Below are 18,015 nucleotides of genomic sequence, written 5' to 3'. Positions count from 1 at the left end.
ACCATCCACAAGTTGCAGTGCAGCAACCTGTCAAGCAACCCTTGATAGCACCTTCCAAAACCACAGCCTCAGCCACCAATAATGATACAACAGTAGATACACGCAAACATCACTTGCAAGTTTCCTCCAAGCTACTCACTATCCTGATTTGCAACAATATCACTTCAATTCTGCTGTGTCAAAAACTTGAAACCCTCTTTTTAACAATACATATACTACAGTGATTTAAGCAAGTTGGTTAACACTACTCAGTTAAGAATAGGCCACAAATCCTGGCCTTTCACATCCCATGAAACAACAAACAAGAAAAAAACAATAAACAAACAGATGGATCTACAGGGTGTAGGTTTGCTCGCTGAGCTGTAGGTTTGATATCCAGACGTTTCATTACCTGGCTAGGTAACATCATCAGTGGCGACCTCCAAGTGAAGCGAACCTGTTGTCTCCTGCTTTCTATTTATAACTTTCTCCTGGATGGGGTTCCTGGGGTTTCACCACAAACCCCAGGAACCCCATCCAGGAGAAAGTTATAAATAGAAAGCAGGAGACAACAGCTTCGCTTCACTTGGAGGTTGCCACTGATGATGTTACCTAGCCAGGTAATGAAACTTCTGGATATCTAACCTACAGCTCAGCGAGCAAACCTACACCCTAAACCTCAACCTGAGCTACAAACTTTCACAAACCTTGCGAGATGGATCTACAGTTCTGGTCATTGACATTTGTATGCTGCTTTCAGCATTTGTGGCACACATTCATCTTATAGTGCCCTGACCCTCGCCATACACTTGAGTAGCACACATCACTCTTGAAGATACAGCTGGCTGCTTCCAGCACATACCCACCATCCCTAATTGTATACATCTTGGAGGTGGCTTCTTATTAGCCATCTCCAGGAAGATTATACATGATTGTACTGAGCGGAGGTGGTAATGTTTTGTTAATGCCACTGTACTAGCAATCCAGAATGGCCAGTGTTCTGGGTAGATGAATTTATGGTTGATTCTTAATAGCTGTTAAGGCATTTAGTGGTGGCCTAGCCCAAAATCCCACAAATATATTTGAAAAAATCTTGTCACTCACCTTTCTACATTCTGAACCTGCTATTCACCTTGGCTGTGGCTTCAGTACCAAATGTAACTTTCATGTGTTCTGAAGAAGGACTCAAAATGTTTCTCTCTCCACAAATGCCAGATCTGCTGAGTTTCTGCAGTATTTCTGTTTATTCTGTTTATTGTTATTTCTGTTTTAGACATGTTTATTGTTTGTGCGTGTTAGACTTCTTTAGACAAGCTGTTCAGGCTTGTCAACTTAGATGCTGTGACTGGCAGCCATGTGAGTACCAGACCAACAGAACTACTCACTGGTATTTGTACCCAGCAGCAGTAACAGCCAGCTGTCACTCAGTCATTTTAAAAGCATATTAGTTTGAAGCACTCCATAAAATGTTAACCTGACACACCTATCAGCTGAGGTCCTTTTTGAAAAATGCACACCCTTTGCTTGCTGATGGCCATTTGTTTAGATTATAATGTTACTTAATAGTTCAGTGAAACATGTCTGTTGTTTCCATCATTTAGTTTATTTTCTCAAATGCTTATGAGGATGTAATAAAACATTTTGGTTCCACTGATGTTTTGCTGATTGACTTCAGACAGGACTAGAAACATATCAGCAAACGTTCCAATATGCAATTGTGAAGCCACATTGAACCATCTTTCTTTAATAATCTAATGTTTAAGCTGAGTAACCGAGTACAAAGAAGAGGGCCATAAACTACGTATATAGAAGCTTTCTATTTTCCTCACAACATCTAGATTAGCCAACATTTCATCTTGACATTTCAAAGATATTAGGTTAAAACATTAGGAAAGCTGTTCGGAAGGCAAAGAGCTATAAAATTATCAAGGAACCTAAGACAAGAAGTAAAGTGTTTCGCAGACACATTAACAAGAAAAGGAAGGCAGTGATGGGAAAAGAGACATTAACTGTCAATACAGAAGAATACATAAGGATATTTGCAAAGTAGCAAATGAAATTTAAAGTAAATAAATGTGAGGGAGTACATTTTGATTGAGGGAATGGGATGATCATATTACTTGGAAAATGCAAATATAGGTGATGTAGAAGAATAAGGGGATCTTAGAGTAGAAATATGCCAGCCACTAAAAGCTGCACCATAGGTAGGTAAGTAAAGCAAACCAAGCACTTGGTTTAATGTCTGGAAAGTTATTTCTGGTTCGATGCGATGGTACTGATAATGAGAGAAGTTAGGTTAAAACTTCAGATCTTGTTTTGACACTCTCATGTTTGTAGTTCTGGTCACCAGGGCATCAAAAGTATTGTAGAGGTACTGGAGAAAGGCATGGAGATGATTTTACAAGAACAATACCAGAAGTGCATGGGAATCCATTTCTGGAAAGTATTGACAGTCTGAGTCTCTTTTCTTGGAAAATGAAGGTTGAGGGGTAATCTAATAGAAGTATTTAAAATTTTGAAGGTTTTAATAGAGTGGATATAAAGAGAATATTTCCTCTTGTTGGGAAGACTATAACTGGAGCTCATCAATATGAGGTAGTCCCCAAGATGTCCAATAGGGAATTCTGAAAAAAAAACAGCCCAAAGGAATGGTAAGAATAAGAAACTCACTGCTACAAGAAGTGATTGAATTGAATAGTGTAATATGTATTTTAGGGGAATACTAAACGAGCAAATAAGTGAGAAGGGAACAGAGTTCATGTGATAGTTTTAACTGAGGAATGATGGCAAGATGCATACATAACACATTAATGCCAGCAGACTGGTTAGGCTAAATGGCATTATTCTGAGCCATATATCCTGTGTAATGCAGTTAAAATGTTTTATTTCTCCAAGGAAAACCAGTACCATTTTATGCCTCTTCAGGGCATAGCACCTTCCTTACTGATCATGTCTGTGCTCCTTACTCTTTGTGACATTAGCCTGAAGTGTAAGAACAGAAACCCGAAGTGAATTTTAACTTTACAGCACTTGATAAATAGTCTAACATGATGTTTCTTACATTTGTGGGTTGTGATGATTTTTTTGCAGCTTGAACAAGGAAAGTGGTTTTGCAAGATTGTAACAACCATGGGAGAAGAAGCGGGTGAATTTCTCAGCAAGGGTTATCTGGGCCTAGGGCTGGTCTACAGTCTCCAAGCTACAGATGGTAAGGTGGTGTACAGAACTGTGCAATTACAGCATCAGATCAAAGAGAATGCTTCCACTGCTTGTGTTGGTGCAGACAAAGGCAGGTGCTCAGTTGGATGCCCCCTTCTAAATATTATTGTGAAATGTTTCTGAAAATGCATTATTTCAATGTAGCTATTTTAAAATAAGTTTTGTTTTTGTCTTTTCTCCTATGTTCTTTGATTAATCCCAACCCACAAGCTATCCCAGATTCCTGGGGACTGGGGTTGACTGTGGGCAGGAATTTTAATCCAGGATTGCTGATCATTAAGGTTGGGTGGTGAGTGCTTGCAGTTTCAGTTAGGAAATCTGTTTGTCCATTCAAACCCGCCATTAAATCGCCAACTCGGACTTTAACAGGGGCTGATTGGTGGGTGACTAACCCACTCCCCAGCCCAAAAAGAAACTTGAAACATGATAATAAAGCTGCAAATCTCCATTGTCACAAGTATTACAACTGCATCAATTGTTAGCCGGGTTTCCTGAAGATCAGGGTCCTGCTAGGAAATGGAGGACCAAGTGAATTCAGAAGGCTTTGCAGCTTGGCATCCTGATGAGACCTCTCAACTTCCACTACCTCTGTCAGGCCTCAGATACTAAAGCCTTGGCCCAAAAGAGATGAACACGTGAGATGAGGGGAAAATGACAGCCCTTGACATGAAGGCTGCATTTGCCAGAAGCCCTAACAAAACTAGAGTCAGTGGCACTTGGGGGGGGGGGGGGGGGAAACTTTACGCTAGCTGGTGCCATATCTGGCTCATAGGAAGATAATTGTAGTTGTTGGAGGTCAGTTATTTTACTTCCAGAATATCTCTGCAGACATTCCCCACTGTGGGCAATGATCTTCCCTTCATCAGGTTCGAAGTGGGGATGTTCCCTGATGATTATACAATGTTCAGCGCCAGTCATGACTCCTTAGATGTTGAAGCAGTCTATGTCTAAATGAAGCAATATCTGGACAATAGGCAGGCATGGATTGTCAAGTGGCAAGTAGCATTTGAACCACACAAGTGCCAGGCAGTGAACATCTCCAACAAGGGAGAACCTACCCATCACCACATCACATTGCCATTGCTGAACCACCTCCAAGAGTTCATATCTTGGGGGCTACTATTGACCGGAAACTGGACTGCACTAACAATGGCAATACTGTGATTGCAAGAGTAGGTCAGAGGCTAGGAATCCTGTGGCAACTAACCTTCTGACTCCACTAACAAAGGCAGGAGTGCAATGGGTAATCCCAACCTCCCTGGATGAGTGCAGATCCAAAAACACTCAAAAAGCTTAAAACCATCCAGGTCAAGGCAGCCTGTTGATTGGAAACACATCCATAAACATTCTCTCCTTCAACCTCCGATACTCAATGGCAGTAATGTGTATCATCTACAAGCTGAACTGCAAAAATTCTCCAAGGCTCCTTAAATATCAGTGCTGCAGCTGTGCCCAAACTAAGTTGCAAGTATAGATCACTCCTCATAGTATGCTCTCAGAATTTCTGCTGTGGGACATGAGTGGAGGAGAATTCAACTAGAATTTTTTTATCAAGATTATATAGGTGGAAAGTAAAAAAAATGTACTGTTACACCACACTGCTCATTGTTTTGGGCACGAAAGTAATGCAGTTAAACAAACAGACTTGAATTTTTATTGTGTATTTTGCCAGCCCTGTACTTTATAGTCTTTGAAGTACAGGTACGCAATCCTTTATCTGAAACCCTTGAGGCCAGCTGGTTTTCGGAATTCAGAGTATTTTGGATTCCGGAGTAAGTGACAGTTTCTCGGTGAAATAAAAAAAATCTTACCAAATAACAGATGCACCTGTGAGCACAACAAGCGCTGGGCCATGCTGCCACGTCACATCTCTGTGATGTGGGTTGAGTGGGTTTGGAGTTGGGTTAACTGTTTGCACACCAAACAACCTTGTTACGAGAAAAACTTCAGATTTTGGAGCTTTTCAGATTTCGGGGAAAGGATTGTGTACCTGTACTTTTGAAATATAGTCACTGCTTTATTAATAAATGTGATGGACTGTTTGCACACAGTGAACTCCCACAAACATTAATTTGATGGATATAATCAGATGTAATCTATTTTTGTTCTATTGATTGAAAACGTCTTAATATTAGACTGGAGGGTTAGACTTCATTTTTATGTTTAAGCATAGAATGAGGTTTGAACCCAGAACCTTACGATTCAGAGATGTGTGTGTTACCAACTGAGTAGCGACTTTTTATTGAGTTTAACGCACATTGATAAAAAGAGAAAATGTCTCTAGCTGAGTAAGGCATTTCCATAGTTCACAGAATTTGGTTTTTATTTGAAGTTGATTAATCATTCTAACTCTTGTTTCATTACTGTACAGCTCCGCTAAGGAGCACCCGAGATAAGCTCCACAAGAAAGCATTGAAAGCTCTCAGAAGGTAAGGCTGTATATTTAATTTTACTTCAGAATAAACCAGAATTGAGATTTCAAAAAGCACACTGCTGGCAGTTTACTGATTAGGAGAAATTTATATCAACACTGAATGGTTACATTTCATTGATATTAAACTATCAGAACCAATTACAGTAACACTGTAGTGTGGATTTGATGTGTTATTTTCTGCAATGGGCCAAGGAAACTTCTGCTCGTTAGTCTTCAACTGCTACCAAAAATTTGGAAAACTAGACATTAGCTTGTTACACTGACTAGTCTCTGTCCTTTGAATTTAGATGTGGTCTGTCAAGCTGTAGGCATCAAATACAGCAGTAGTCTGCATTTTTCCAGGTCATAGAGTCATAGAGGTGTACAGCATGGAAACAGACTGTTCAGACCAACTTGTCCATGCTGACCAGATATCCTAACCTAACCTGATCTAGTCTCATTTGACAGCACTTGGCCCATGTCTCTCTAAACCCTTCCTATTCATGTACCCATCAAGATGCCTTTTAAATGTTGTAGTTGTACCAGCCTATACCACTTCCTTTGGCAGCTCATTCATTACACGCACTGTCTTCTGCGTGAAAAAGTTGCCCTTTGGGTCCCTTTTAAATCTTTCCCCTCCAAGCTCTAACCCTATGCCTTCTAGTTTTGGATTCCCCTATTCTAGGGAAAAGATTTTGCCCCTCATGATTTTATAAATTGCTATAACGTGACCCCTCAACCTCCGATGCTCCAGTGAAAACAACCCCAGCCTATTCAGCGTCTCCATATAGCTCAAGGCCTCCAACCCTAACAACATCCTTGCAAATCTTTTCGGAACTCTTTCAAGTTTCACAACATCCTTCTGACAGGAGGAATACTAGAATTTGCACACAATATTCCAAAAGTTGCCCTAACCAATGTCCTGTACAGCTTCAACATAACCTCCCAACTCCTGTACTCAGTGCTCTGTCCAATAAAGGAAAGCCTATCAAACGCCTTCTTCACTATCCTATCTACCTGTGACTCCATTTTCAAGGAACCAAGAACCTGCACTCCAAGGTCTCTTTGTTCAGCAGTGATTTGTAAATCCAGAAAGTAGGGAATTGCAGAAGGAGGCCATTCAGGCCATTGGGTGTTCACCAGCTGTCCCAATGTGCATTATTACTGAGAAGAATATCACTCCCAACAATCGTACCTTGCACTTGCCTTTCTTCCAGTAATCATCTAACGAATGGCTCAGTGAATTCCAGACTTAAATCACTCATGTGAAAAACTATTTTCTTCCATAATGTTTTTTGTACAATTGTGACAATTCATAGATAATCGAGGTGGAATCTTGCACGGGCCTGAACTAAGACACCAATTTCACTCCACCAATATTAATTTTTTTTTGTGTTCCACTGCTAAATCTCAAGCTGTATAAGAACTAGCACAGTATGATTGACAGTTTAAACCTTCTCATTTGCATAGGGTCAATATTAGGCTCTTTGTTAATATTAGACTATCAGTTGATGTTCTGGCCATGCAGGAAGCCAGCATCAAATGCAGTTCGGAAAAGAAAGAATTGCATTATATTGCCTCTCTCAGGATATTTGGATGTCTCAATGTACTTCAGTTGTCAGCAAAGAACTTCTGAAGTGTAATCATCATTGCACTGTAGAATATGCAGCAGGCAATTTACACAGAGCAAGCTCCTATAAATAGCAAGATGATAATGTTGATTGAGATGTAAATATTGATGAGGGCATCAGTCTTCAGTCCTCTAATTTTTGTTCGGAGTAGTGCAGTGGGATCACTTGTCTCCCCCTGAGAGAAGGGATAGTACCATGGTTTAATGTGCCTCCTGAATCATGATACCGCTGGTGGCACAGCATTCTCCCACTGGAGTATTGCCCCATCTGGTTTTCTGTGGTTTCATTATGCAGGTTTAGAGTGTTTGATTAAAAATTGGGCCAAGTTGAGGAGAGGACCTGGAAGACGGCCACCAAAGTGAGAAGCAGTATTCAGGTTAAGTGGAATGGAGGTGAAGACTTATAGATAGTCATAGAGATGTACAGCATGGAAACAGACCCTTCGGTCCAACCCATCCGTGCTGACCAGATATCCCAACCCAATCTAGTCCCACCTGCCAGCACCTGGCCCATATCCCACCAAACCTTTCCTATTCATGTACCCATCCAAATGCCTCTTAAATATTGCAATTGTACCAGCCTCCACCATTTCCTCTGGCAGCTCATTCCAGGCACGTACCACCCTCTGCGTGAAAAAGTTACCCCTTAGGTCTCTCTTATATCTTTCCCCTCTCAACCTAAACCTATGCCCTCTAGTTCTGGACTCCCCGACCCCAGGGAAAAGACTTTGCCTATTTACCCTATCCATGCCTCTCATAATTTTGTAAAGCTCTATAAGGTCACCCCTCAGCCTCCGACACTCCAGGGAAAACAGCCCCAGCCTGTTCAGTCTCTCCCTATAGCGCAAATCCTCCAACCCTGGCAACATCCTTGTAAATCCTTTCTGAACCCTTTCAAGTTTCACAACATCTTTCTGATAGGAAGGAGACCAGAATTGCATGCAATATTCCAACAGTGGCCTAACCAATGTCCTGTACAGCCGCAACATGACCTCCCGACTCCTGTACTCAATACTCTGACCAATAAAGGGAAGCATACCAAATGCCTTCTTCACTATCCTATCTACCTGCGACTCCACTTTCAAGGAGCTATGAACCTACACTCCAAGATCTATTTGTTCAGCAACAGTCCCTAGGACCTTATCATGAAGTGCATAAGTCCTGCTAAGACTTGCTTTCCCAAAATACAGCACCTCGTATTTATCTGAATTAAACTCCATCTGCCACTTCTCAGCCCATTGACCCATCTGGTCAAGATCCTGTTGTAATCTGAGGTAACCCTCTTCGTTGTCAACTACACCTCCAATTTTGGTGTCATCTGCAAACTTACTAACTGTACCTCTTATGCTCGCATCCAAATCATTTATGTAATGACAAAAAGTAGAGGACCCAGCACCGATCCTTGTGGCACTCCACTGGTCACAGGCCTCCAGGCTGAAAAACAACCCTCCACCACCACCCTCTATCTTCTACCTTTGAGCCAGTTCTGTATCCAAATGGCTAGTTCTCCCTGTATTCAATGAGATCTAACCTTGCAAATCAGTCTCCAATGGAGAACCTTGTCGAACGCCTTACTGAAGTTCATATAGATCACATCTACTGCTTTGCCCTCATCAATCTTCTTTGTTACTTCTTCAAAATACTCAATCAAGTTTGTGAGACATGATTTCCCATACACTAAAGCCATGTTGACTATCCCGAATCAGTCCTTGCCTTTCCAAATACTTTCAAAAAAAAACATCACCACGCCCAACCCCGCCCCCATGCCAATCTCCGTCCCCGCCCCCAGGCCTAACCCCGCCCCCGCACCCAACTCCAGCCCCACACCAAGTCCTAGCTCCCAGTCCTGCCGTGTTTTCACCATCCCTCCAGACCTACCCCTCTCTGAGAAAAAAAAACAAAAAAAAACACCCGGACCAACCAACCCAACCACCCTGTGGCTCAACACTTCAACTCCCCCTCCCACTCCACCAAGGATATGCAGGTCTTTGGACTCCTCCATCGCCAGACCACAACAACACGACAGTTGGAGGAAGAGCGCCTCATCTTCCGCTTAGGAACCCTCCAACCACAAGAGATGAACTCGGATTTCACCAGTTTCCTCATTTCCCCTCCCCCCACCTTGTCTCAGTCAAATCCATCGAACTCAGCACCGCCTTCCTAACCTGCAATCTTCTTCCTGACCTCTCCGCCCCCACCCCAGTCTGACCTAATACCCTCACCTTGACCTCTTTCCACCTATCGCATTTCCGACACCCCTCCCCCAAGTCCCTCCTCCCTACCTTTTATCTTAGCCTGCTGGACAAACCTTCCTCATTCCTGAAGAAGGGCTTATGTTTCTCAATTTCCCTCTGACTATTAAGGGGTCTATAATACAATCCCAATAAGGTGATCATCCCTTTCTTATTTCTCAGTTCCACCCAACCACCCAAATAACTTCCCTGGATGTATTTCCAGGAATATCCTCCCTCAGCAGGGCTGTAATGGGCTATCCCTTATCAAAAACACCACCCCGCTCCTCTCTTGCCTCCCTTTCTATTCTTCCTGTAGCATTTGTATCCTGGAACATTAAGCTGCCAGTCCTGCCCATCCCTGAGCCATGTTTCTGTAATTGCTATGATATCCCAGTCCCATGTTCCTAACCATGGCCTGAGTTCATCTGCCTTTCCTGTTAGGCCCCTTGCACTGAAATAAATGCAGTTTAATTTATTAGTCCTACCTTGCCCCTGCCTGCCCTGACTGTTTGACTCACTTCTGTTCTCAACTGTACCAGTCTCAGATTAATCTCTTTCCTCACTATCTCCCCAGGTCCCACCCCGCCACCTTACTGGTTTAAATCCTCCCGAACAGCTCTCGCAAATTTCCCTGTCAGTATATTAGTCCCCTTCCAATTTAGGTGCAATCCGTCCTTCTTGTACAGGTCACTTCTACCCCAGAAGAGATTCTAATGATCCAAAAATGTGAATCCTTCTCCCATACACCAGCCCCTCAGCCATACATTCATCTGCTCTATCCTCCTATTCCTGCCCTCACTAGCTCATACCACTGGGAGTAATCCGGATATTACTACCCTTGAGGACCTCCTTTTTAAATTTCTGCCTAACTCTCTGTAATCTCCCTTCAGAATTTCAACCTTTTCCCTTCCTATGTCATTGGTTCCAATGTGGACAATGACCTCTTGCTGGCCCTTCTCCCCCGTGAGAACATTCTGCACCCGCCCTGAGACATCCTTGATCCTGGCACCAGGGAAACAACACACCATTCTTCTTTTTCGCTGCTGGCCACAGAAATGTCTATCTGTACCTCAGACTACAGAATCCCCTAACACAATTGATCTCTTGGAATCCGACGTACCCCTCATTGCATTAGAGCCAGTCTCAATACCAGCAACTTGGCTGTTCGTGCTACGTTCCCCTGAGAATCCATCACCCCCTACATTTTCCAAAACAGCATACCTGTTTGAAATGGGTACATCCAGAAAAGACACCTGCCCTAGGTGCTTACCTCTCTTACCTTTCCTGGAGTTAACCCATCTATGTGACTGTATCTGAGACTTTCCCCCCTTCCTATAACTGCCATCCATCACATACTGTTGCTGTTGCAAATTCCTCATTGCTTCTAATTGTCTCTCCAACCGATTCATTCGATCTGATAAGATTCGCATCCAACAGCATTTATGGCAGATATAATCCGCAGTAACATTTAAACTCACTTTAAACTCCCACATCTGACAAGAAGTACATATCACTGTACTAAAGGCCTTTTTTACTCCTTCACAATCTACAGACTCAGAAAATAACACCGTCTTATTCCTCTACAAAACACTGCCCCAGGTTAAATTAATAGTAATGGCTTATATTTTAAGTTTAATCAAGAGACATATCTCCAAAAACACATAGTCAAGAAAGAACCCACTCTACTCACTACTGCAGCCTTTGTATTGGACAGACTTAAAACAACGATTCACTTATCTGATTCTGTGTTGCGAACTTCATCCAAACAGGTTCCTCCAAGATTAGTTGTGAAATTCACTGTTTGTTAATTTTCCCAGACACACTCCGAAGTCCAATGATACATGAATTCAAAACAGCAAAGGTTCTCTGTCTCTATCTATCTCTCTCTCTCTCTCTCTCTTCCCTGCACTGTCCTCACCATGTGCTTCCTTTGTCTCTTCTTCTCCCTTTTAAAACTGCTGTTGCTTTGACTTTTTTTTTCCATGAGAAGAGGCAAGCTGGTAATTAATCTGAGGGGGAACTAGACCAAGGAATGAATTTGTTTTCTGAAGGGAGGTGAGGGAAACGGTAAATGAGCTACAAAAACACCAAGATTGTTAATGTAACGAGAGGAAGGAGTGTGGAGAGATGGCAATGCTATTATTGACAAAAGTTGATGCCTACAAATCCGCCACCTTGTAAGGACTGATGTTGAAGAATGACTAAGTCTGGATGTTGTCCAGATCTTGTTCCATTTAAACATGGATTAATTCAGTATCTGGGGAACATAGAACATAGAACATTACAGCGCAGTACAGGCCCTTCGGCCCTCGATGTTGCGCCGACCTGTCATACCAATCTGAAGCCCATCTAACCTACACTATTCCATGTACGTCCATATGCTTATCCAGTGACGACTTAAATGTACTTAAAGTTGGCGAATCTATTACCGTTGTAGGCAAAGCATTTCATACCCTTACTACTCTCTGAGTAAAGAAACTACCTCTGACATCTGTCCTATATCTATCACCCCTCAATTTAAAGCTATGCCCCCTCGTGCTCTCCATCACCATACTTGGAAAAAGGGAGTTGTGAATGGTGCCAAACATAGTGCAAATATCAGTGAACATATCCATTTCTGACCTTATGATGAAGGGAAGGTCATTGAAGTAGCTGAAAATAGTTGGACCTGGGTCATTACTCTGAGGATCTTCTGCAGCGATATCCTAGAGCTGGGATGACTGACCTCCAACAACTACAACCTTCTTCCTTCGTGCTAGATATGACTCCAACCAGCAGAGAATTTTCCCGTGATTCCTATTTTATTAGTGTCAAGGGCTGTCACTCTCATCTCCCCTCTGGTATTCAGCTCTTTTGTCCATATTTGAACCAAGGCTGTAATGAGGTCAGGAGCTGAGTAGCCTTGGCAGAACTCAAACTGGGCATCACTGAGCAGGTTATTGCTGAGCAGGTGCTGCTTAATGGCACTGTTGATGATAACTTATGCCACTTTGATGATTGAAAGTGGACTGATGGGGCAGTAATTGGCTGGGTTGGATTTGTCCTGCGTTTCGTGCACAGGATATCCCTGAGCAATTTTCTACATTGTTGGCCAGTTGCCAGTGTTCTAACTATACCAGAATAGCTTGACCAGGGAGAATGTGCAACCATCAATGAACATCAATGTTTGGTACCATTTGTAACTCCTCAGATACTAAAGTAGTCCATATTCAAGTGCAACAAGATCTGAAGCATCAGACTTCAGTACTATTGTTAGAATGTTGCTAGAACCTGTACCGTTTGCAGTACTTAGTATCTCTGCTGCTGAATGAGGAGATTTCCAGACTTCAGTAATAGGTCTACTGACCAACATTCCATTGAACCTGATTGGTAGGTTGTTTAATGGGAATAGAAAATTATGAAGGAACATCAGATAAGTACGTGTGCAAGACTTTGGCAAATGGAGTTTAGATTGGAAGAGTGCAATAAATGAATGTGCATGTGTAGGTAGTCAAAAACCACTAAAACTCGGTATAAAGAGTAATCATTATTGCTAATGAAATGCTACTTTTGTCTAGGTGTGCTGGAAGTAAAAACAATTGCAGAAGTAATGGTTCAGAAGCTTTCTATCTAATAAGAGAGTGACACTGTTCAAATATGTCCTCTATTTTTATAGCATGGCTTATTGCATATTTCTATCTCTCATCATAATCAAGCATGTAAGCTATCACTGTCATAGAGTCATAGAGATGTACAGTGTGGAAATAGACCCTTCAGTCCAACATGCCGAACAGATATTCCAACCTAATCTAGTCCCATTTGCCAGCACTTGGCCCATTTCCCTCTAAACCCTTCCTATTCATATACCCATCCAGATGCCTTTTAAATGTTGCAATTGTACCAGCCCCCTACACTTCCTCTGGCAGCTCATTCCATACATGCATCACCGTCTGCATGAAAAAGTTGCCCCTCAAGTCCCTTTTGTATCTTCCCCTCTCAGCCTAAACCTATGCCCTCTAGTTCTGGACTCCTGAAGGAGATCAGTATTCCCATTGTAGCGTTGCAACTTGTTTCCTGGGCTCCTTGTATTCAGTTGCAAGACACACTCAAGGGCACCACAGAACAGTTTACTGCAGATTGTTTTTAATTTAAGATTACCCTTCTGAATTTAATTAGATGGTTGATCAAAAATAGACTTGTAATCTCTGTCACATTGTTCTACTATTCCTAATACAACTTTTAGCTTGCCAATGCCTTTGTACACCTCTTGTTTCACTTAGGAATTACTCAACACACATGACTGTTGCTTTCCAGCTTCTCAAAATGAAGCCTTGACTTCTTTGATATCCCACTTCTGATACCTCAGTTGAATTGGGTGCATTTGTTATTGCAGTTACCTAATGCAGGCAGTCAACAATTTGTAGTAATTTTCCAATAGTTTAATAAACTGTAGTTTATGTATGGTTTGTTAATTAATTTAGCAAAGAAAGGAAATACTCACGCCATTCTCTAAAATGAAGGTGTCGAGGCAGTGCATTACCGTGCCCCAAATGTCTTGCAATCTTTCTTTTATGGTCTTTGGTAGCTGCAGTCTTTGTTCTTTCCTCGGATGCACGTAGGGGAACTGCTGGTCTTACCTCAAGAAGATGGTTGCTCATCCCCTGGAACTTTTTCTGACTGTCCCTCCCTACCTATCCTTGTTGATTTACCTTGTAACGGTGCTGAGCCATTTAAGCTATGTCAACCACCTGTCTAAACCCTCTTAGCAAATGACCATGGACTGCTACTCACAATGCCAGAATGACCGTTGTCTCTTGCCCACCTCCATTTGAAGGTTAGTTTTGATTACTTTTAACTACAATGTCTTATTTTTCAAAATGTCACATTCATAATAGGGTAGCACTGTGCCTGATAAATCTTTGATTTGAGCCCTAAACTTATACCTTTTCCTCTGTTTTCACATACGAAAGATTAGTTTATATTTGCAGTAGGCTGTAACACTGTTAGTGGTAATACTGCAACATTCAGGCTACACAAAAAATACTAAATATGAGACACAGAAAGAATTTCAGTTTTAAAGAGGACTCCAATTTCCAACACAAAACATGGTCTTGAAAATGGTGTTATGTTGCTGCCTGGATGCACTTTCTCACGCAAATGGTAATAGAGATAAGGGATTTACTCCCTAAAAGGCTATTGATAGTGGAAAGATTGAAATGTTCAAGACACAGATGGACAGATTTTTAGGGTTTAGATCAGAGTGGTGCTGGAAAAGCACAGCAGGTCAGGCAGCGTCCGAGGAGCAGGAAAATCGACGTTTCGAGCAAAAGCCCTTCATCAGGAATAGAGGCAAGGAGTCTCCAGAGTGGAGAGATAAATGGGGGGCAGGTGGGGCTGGGGAGAAGGTAGCAAAGAGTACAATCCCTGATGAAGGGCTTTTGCTCGAAACGTCGATTTTCCTGCTCCTCGGACGCTGCCTGACCTGCTGTGCTTTTCCAGCACCACTCTGATCTAAACTCTGGTTTCCAGCATCTGCAGTCCTCACTTTTGCCAGTGGACAGATTTTTATTTAGTTTAGGTTTCACGCGTATATAGTCTTGATATAATTGATGAAACAAGCTCAAAGGCGTGTATAGCATACCCCTGTTCCTCTAATTTTATTAATAGCAATGTACCCTGGAAAACTATGAACCTGTCTGTATGGTTCAGATATCAGGTTACCAATCTTGCCACAGAGGGTTGACTTGGTTCCAACCTCCATTACCAAGTATGTTAATTTGGACTTACCCAAGCAGCCTTGACAACTTGCATTGACATAACTTATTTAGATAGTAAAATGTACTTCATTGGAGCATTTTCAAACAAAATTTGACACTAAGCCATATAAAGGCCATAAAGATTTAATTTGTAAAAATAGGTTTTAAGAAGCTTCTTAATGTAAGAGAGAGAGAGAAATAAAGAAGTGGAGAGATTTTGCAGGAGGAGGATTCCAGAGCTTTGAGGTGACTCAGCTGAAAAGTTCTGATAATGGCATAATTAAAGTAGGGGATGCATAAGAGGACAGAATTGGTGGAGCACAGCGATCCGAGAGCATAGTCATGTAGAGAAGGTTCTAGAAATGGGAAAGGGCAAACCCCATGGTCATTTGAAAATGAGGATAGGAATTTTAGGACTAAGGCATTGACTGAGTAGGAAGCAGTGTAAGTCAACATGTAGAGTGGAGTGTGTTGCATGTTAGGATATAGGACTAAGTATTTTTGATGACTTCAAGTTTATGGAGGGTGGAAGTGGAAGTGCTGCTGTGCATTGGAATAGAGAAGATTGGAAGGCATAGTAACAAAGGCATAGATGAGGGTTTCACCAACAGATGAGCTGAAGCAGGGATGGAGTGACCATTAGGTGAAGTGTGGCCAAACATGCAAAGATGAGAATCCGATAAAATAAATTGACTGCTGTATTGAGCCGTGAGCCTTAAATTACTAGTATGGTTACTGATGCTGATATCTTCAGTTTAAGTGTGACATATAATTTTGAAACCAAGTTCATTGATATGGCATTTGAGATTCTTTGGGTTGGATTCAGTTCAGCTTGTCACAACAGGAAACAATAGCATGACTGACTTAATTATGGGAGACCAATTATATGAAAGGCCCTACCTCAGTCTTCAGGGTGTGGCAAAGCTTTCTGATTAAGTGAGTGGGCAGAAAGGGAGAGGGTGGTACGTGTATGGAATGAGCTGCCAGAGGAAGTGGTGGAGGCGAGTACAATTGCAAAATTTAAAAGACATCTCTATGGGTATTTGAATAGGAAGGGGTTGGAGGGCTATGGGGCGGGTGCTAGCAGGTGGGACTAGATTGGTTTGGGATATCTGATCAGCATGGATAAGTTGGACCAAAGGGTCTGTTTCCAGGCTGTACATCTCTGTGACTCTATGGCTGTACTGAGTGCCACCATCTGTATCTCAATTAGTCTTGTGATGAACAGTTTGATACTCATTATCATTGAGCCTCCTGTTTTTAGTGGTGGCTTAGAGGTTAATGTGGGTAAGCCTGGCATTCCCCCTCCCCTCAGAAGGTCATCCAGCAAACCCTGCTCAATTTGTCAGGAACTCCTTGGGGAAGGTGCCTTGTAATCAGATGCGTTACACTTGAATGAGCGATTTGACATTGGGCAGGATGGGAAGCTGCCGAAAGCCATTTCTCTGCTGTTATTTCTGAAACCCTTCTCTCTCAATTCCCATCCCACTCATTCATGTTTTATCTGGGATCCTATGAGGTTCCTGGACTTCTACTGCGTGCATTGCCACCATCGCACACTGTTCCTACTAATGCTGACTTCAATGAAGAGCTGCCAATTTCTGATTGACTGGCAGTTATTGATGTGTGGGATTTCTGCTTCTGGGAGTCTCAGTCCTGGGGAAGGACTGACATGGTCATTTCAGTGCTTGAAGGATGTCTTGATTTCGTCAGGCTACCACATGACAGGAGTTCACTGCTGGTTCTCTGAACGGTAATGAGACCCCCTTTGGACTGATAATTACCAGCGTAAAGTATAAATTTATATCATTTAAATCTGGATTGTACTTTACCTCTTTCAATCCTTCATTCTCTCCTTTTGTCATGTCGTTCCTTCATCTGCTCTCATTTCCTATATCATCTATGTTCTCCTCAATAAATACTTACCATTTATTCCTTCTTCATGCACTTGTCCTTCCTCTTTCCATTATTCTTCACTTCCTCTAATTCCTACTACCTTCTCCTTCTTTCATTCTCTCTGTATCTGACTCCTTCTGTCCCTCTTTAATGATCTCCTTTTCGCTGTTTGACTTTCTCCAGTTTTCTGTCATTGATAATCCAAGCTAATTGTTTCTATTAAGTTTTGTAGATGAGCTGACTCTATTTCAATAGCTTTGGAATGTGTAAGGCACCATTGTGTAGAAATTGCTGGAGAAATTGGAGTTAAAGTTATGAGACCTCCTTGTTTGCTTCAGATCTCCAGCATCCACAGTTCTTTGTCATATTTGAATGATCAACTTATTTGGATTAAACAGATACTCTGCTTCCTTTTTCTAAAAAAAAAACTTCAGGATTTCTTTTGGACATTCAGAGTGGATTATAAGGTCTAGATTATAAAAGTAAAGAAGGGTAATTACAGTTATGCAAGGTGTTGGTGAGACGACACTAGGAAAATTGTGTCCACTCCACCAACTTGTCTATGTCCTTCTGGAGTTTTACACTGTCCTCCTCACAGTTTATATTTCTTCCAAGTTTTGTGTAAACTTTGAAATTGCCCTCTGCATATCAAAATATAGATCATTAATATATATCAGGAAAGGCAAGTGTCCTAATACTGATTCTGGGTGCTCCACTACAATCTTCCTCCAGCCCAAAAAATATCCATTGGCCGTTATTCTCTTTTCCTATCACTCAGCCAATTTTGTACCAATGTTGCTACTGACCCTTTTATTCCATCACCCAGAACATTCCTAATAAGTCTGTTGTGTAGCATTGTATCAAGCATCTTCTGAAAGTTCACATGCACCACATCAAAAGCATTAGCCT

General features: G+C 41.9%; 1 protein-coding gene across 2 annotated transcripts in view; it reads left to right on the top strand.

Annotated features, from left to right (window-relative positions):
• LOC122552723 (tetratricopeptide repeat protein 7A-like) overlaps nucleotides 1-18,015 on the top strand; it is a 417,993-nt gene that overhangs the window by 171,824 nt on the left and 228,154 nt on the right. For both annotated transcript variants that reach the window (XM_087991260.1, XM_043695623.2), the window contains exons 12-13: nucleotides 3,070-3,187; nucleotides 5,570-5,627. In XM_087991260.1, the coding sequence (XP_087847386.1) occupies nucleotides 3,070-3,187; nucleotides 5,570-5,627 (176 nt within the window). The remainder of the gene's footprint in view (nucleotides 1-3,069; nucleotides 3,188-5,569; nucleotides 5,628-18,015) is intronic.

The sequence above is a fragment of the Chiloscyllium plagiosum genome, unplaced genomic scaffold (genome assembly GCF_037043375.1).
Source record: "Chiloscyllium plagiosum isolate Xiang-an unplaced genomic scaffold, Cpla_swu_hap1 HiC_scaffold_10, whole genome shotgun sequence".
Taxonomy (NCBI): Eukaryota; Metazoa; Chordata; class Chondrichthyes; order Orectolobiformes; family Hemiscylliidae; genus Chiloscyllium; species Chiloscyllium plagiosum.
Note: the sequence above shows the minus strand (reverse complement) of the source record. Positions and strands in the feature narration are given on the sequence as shown.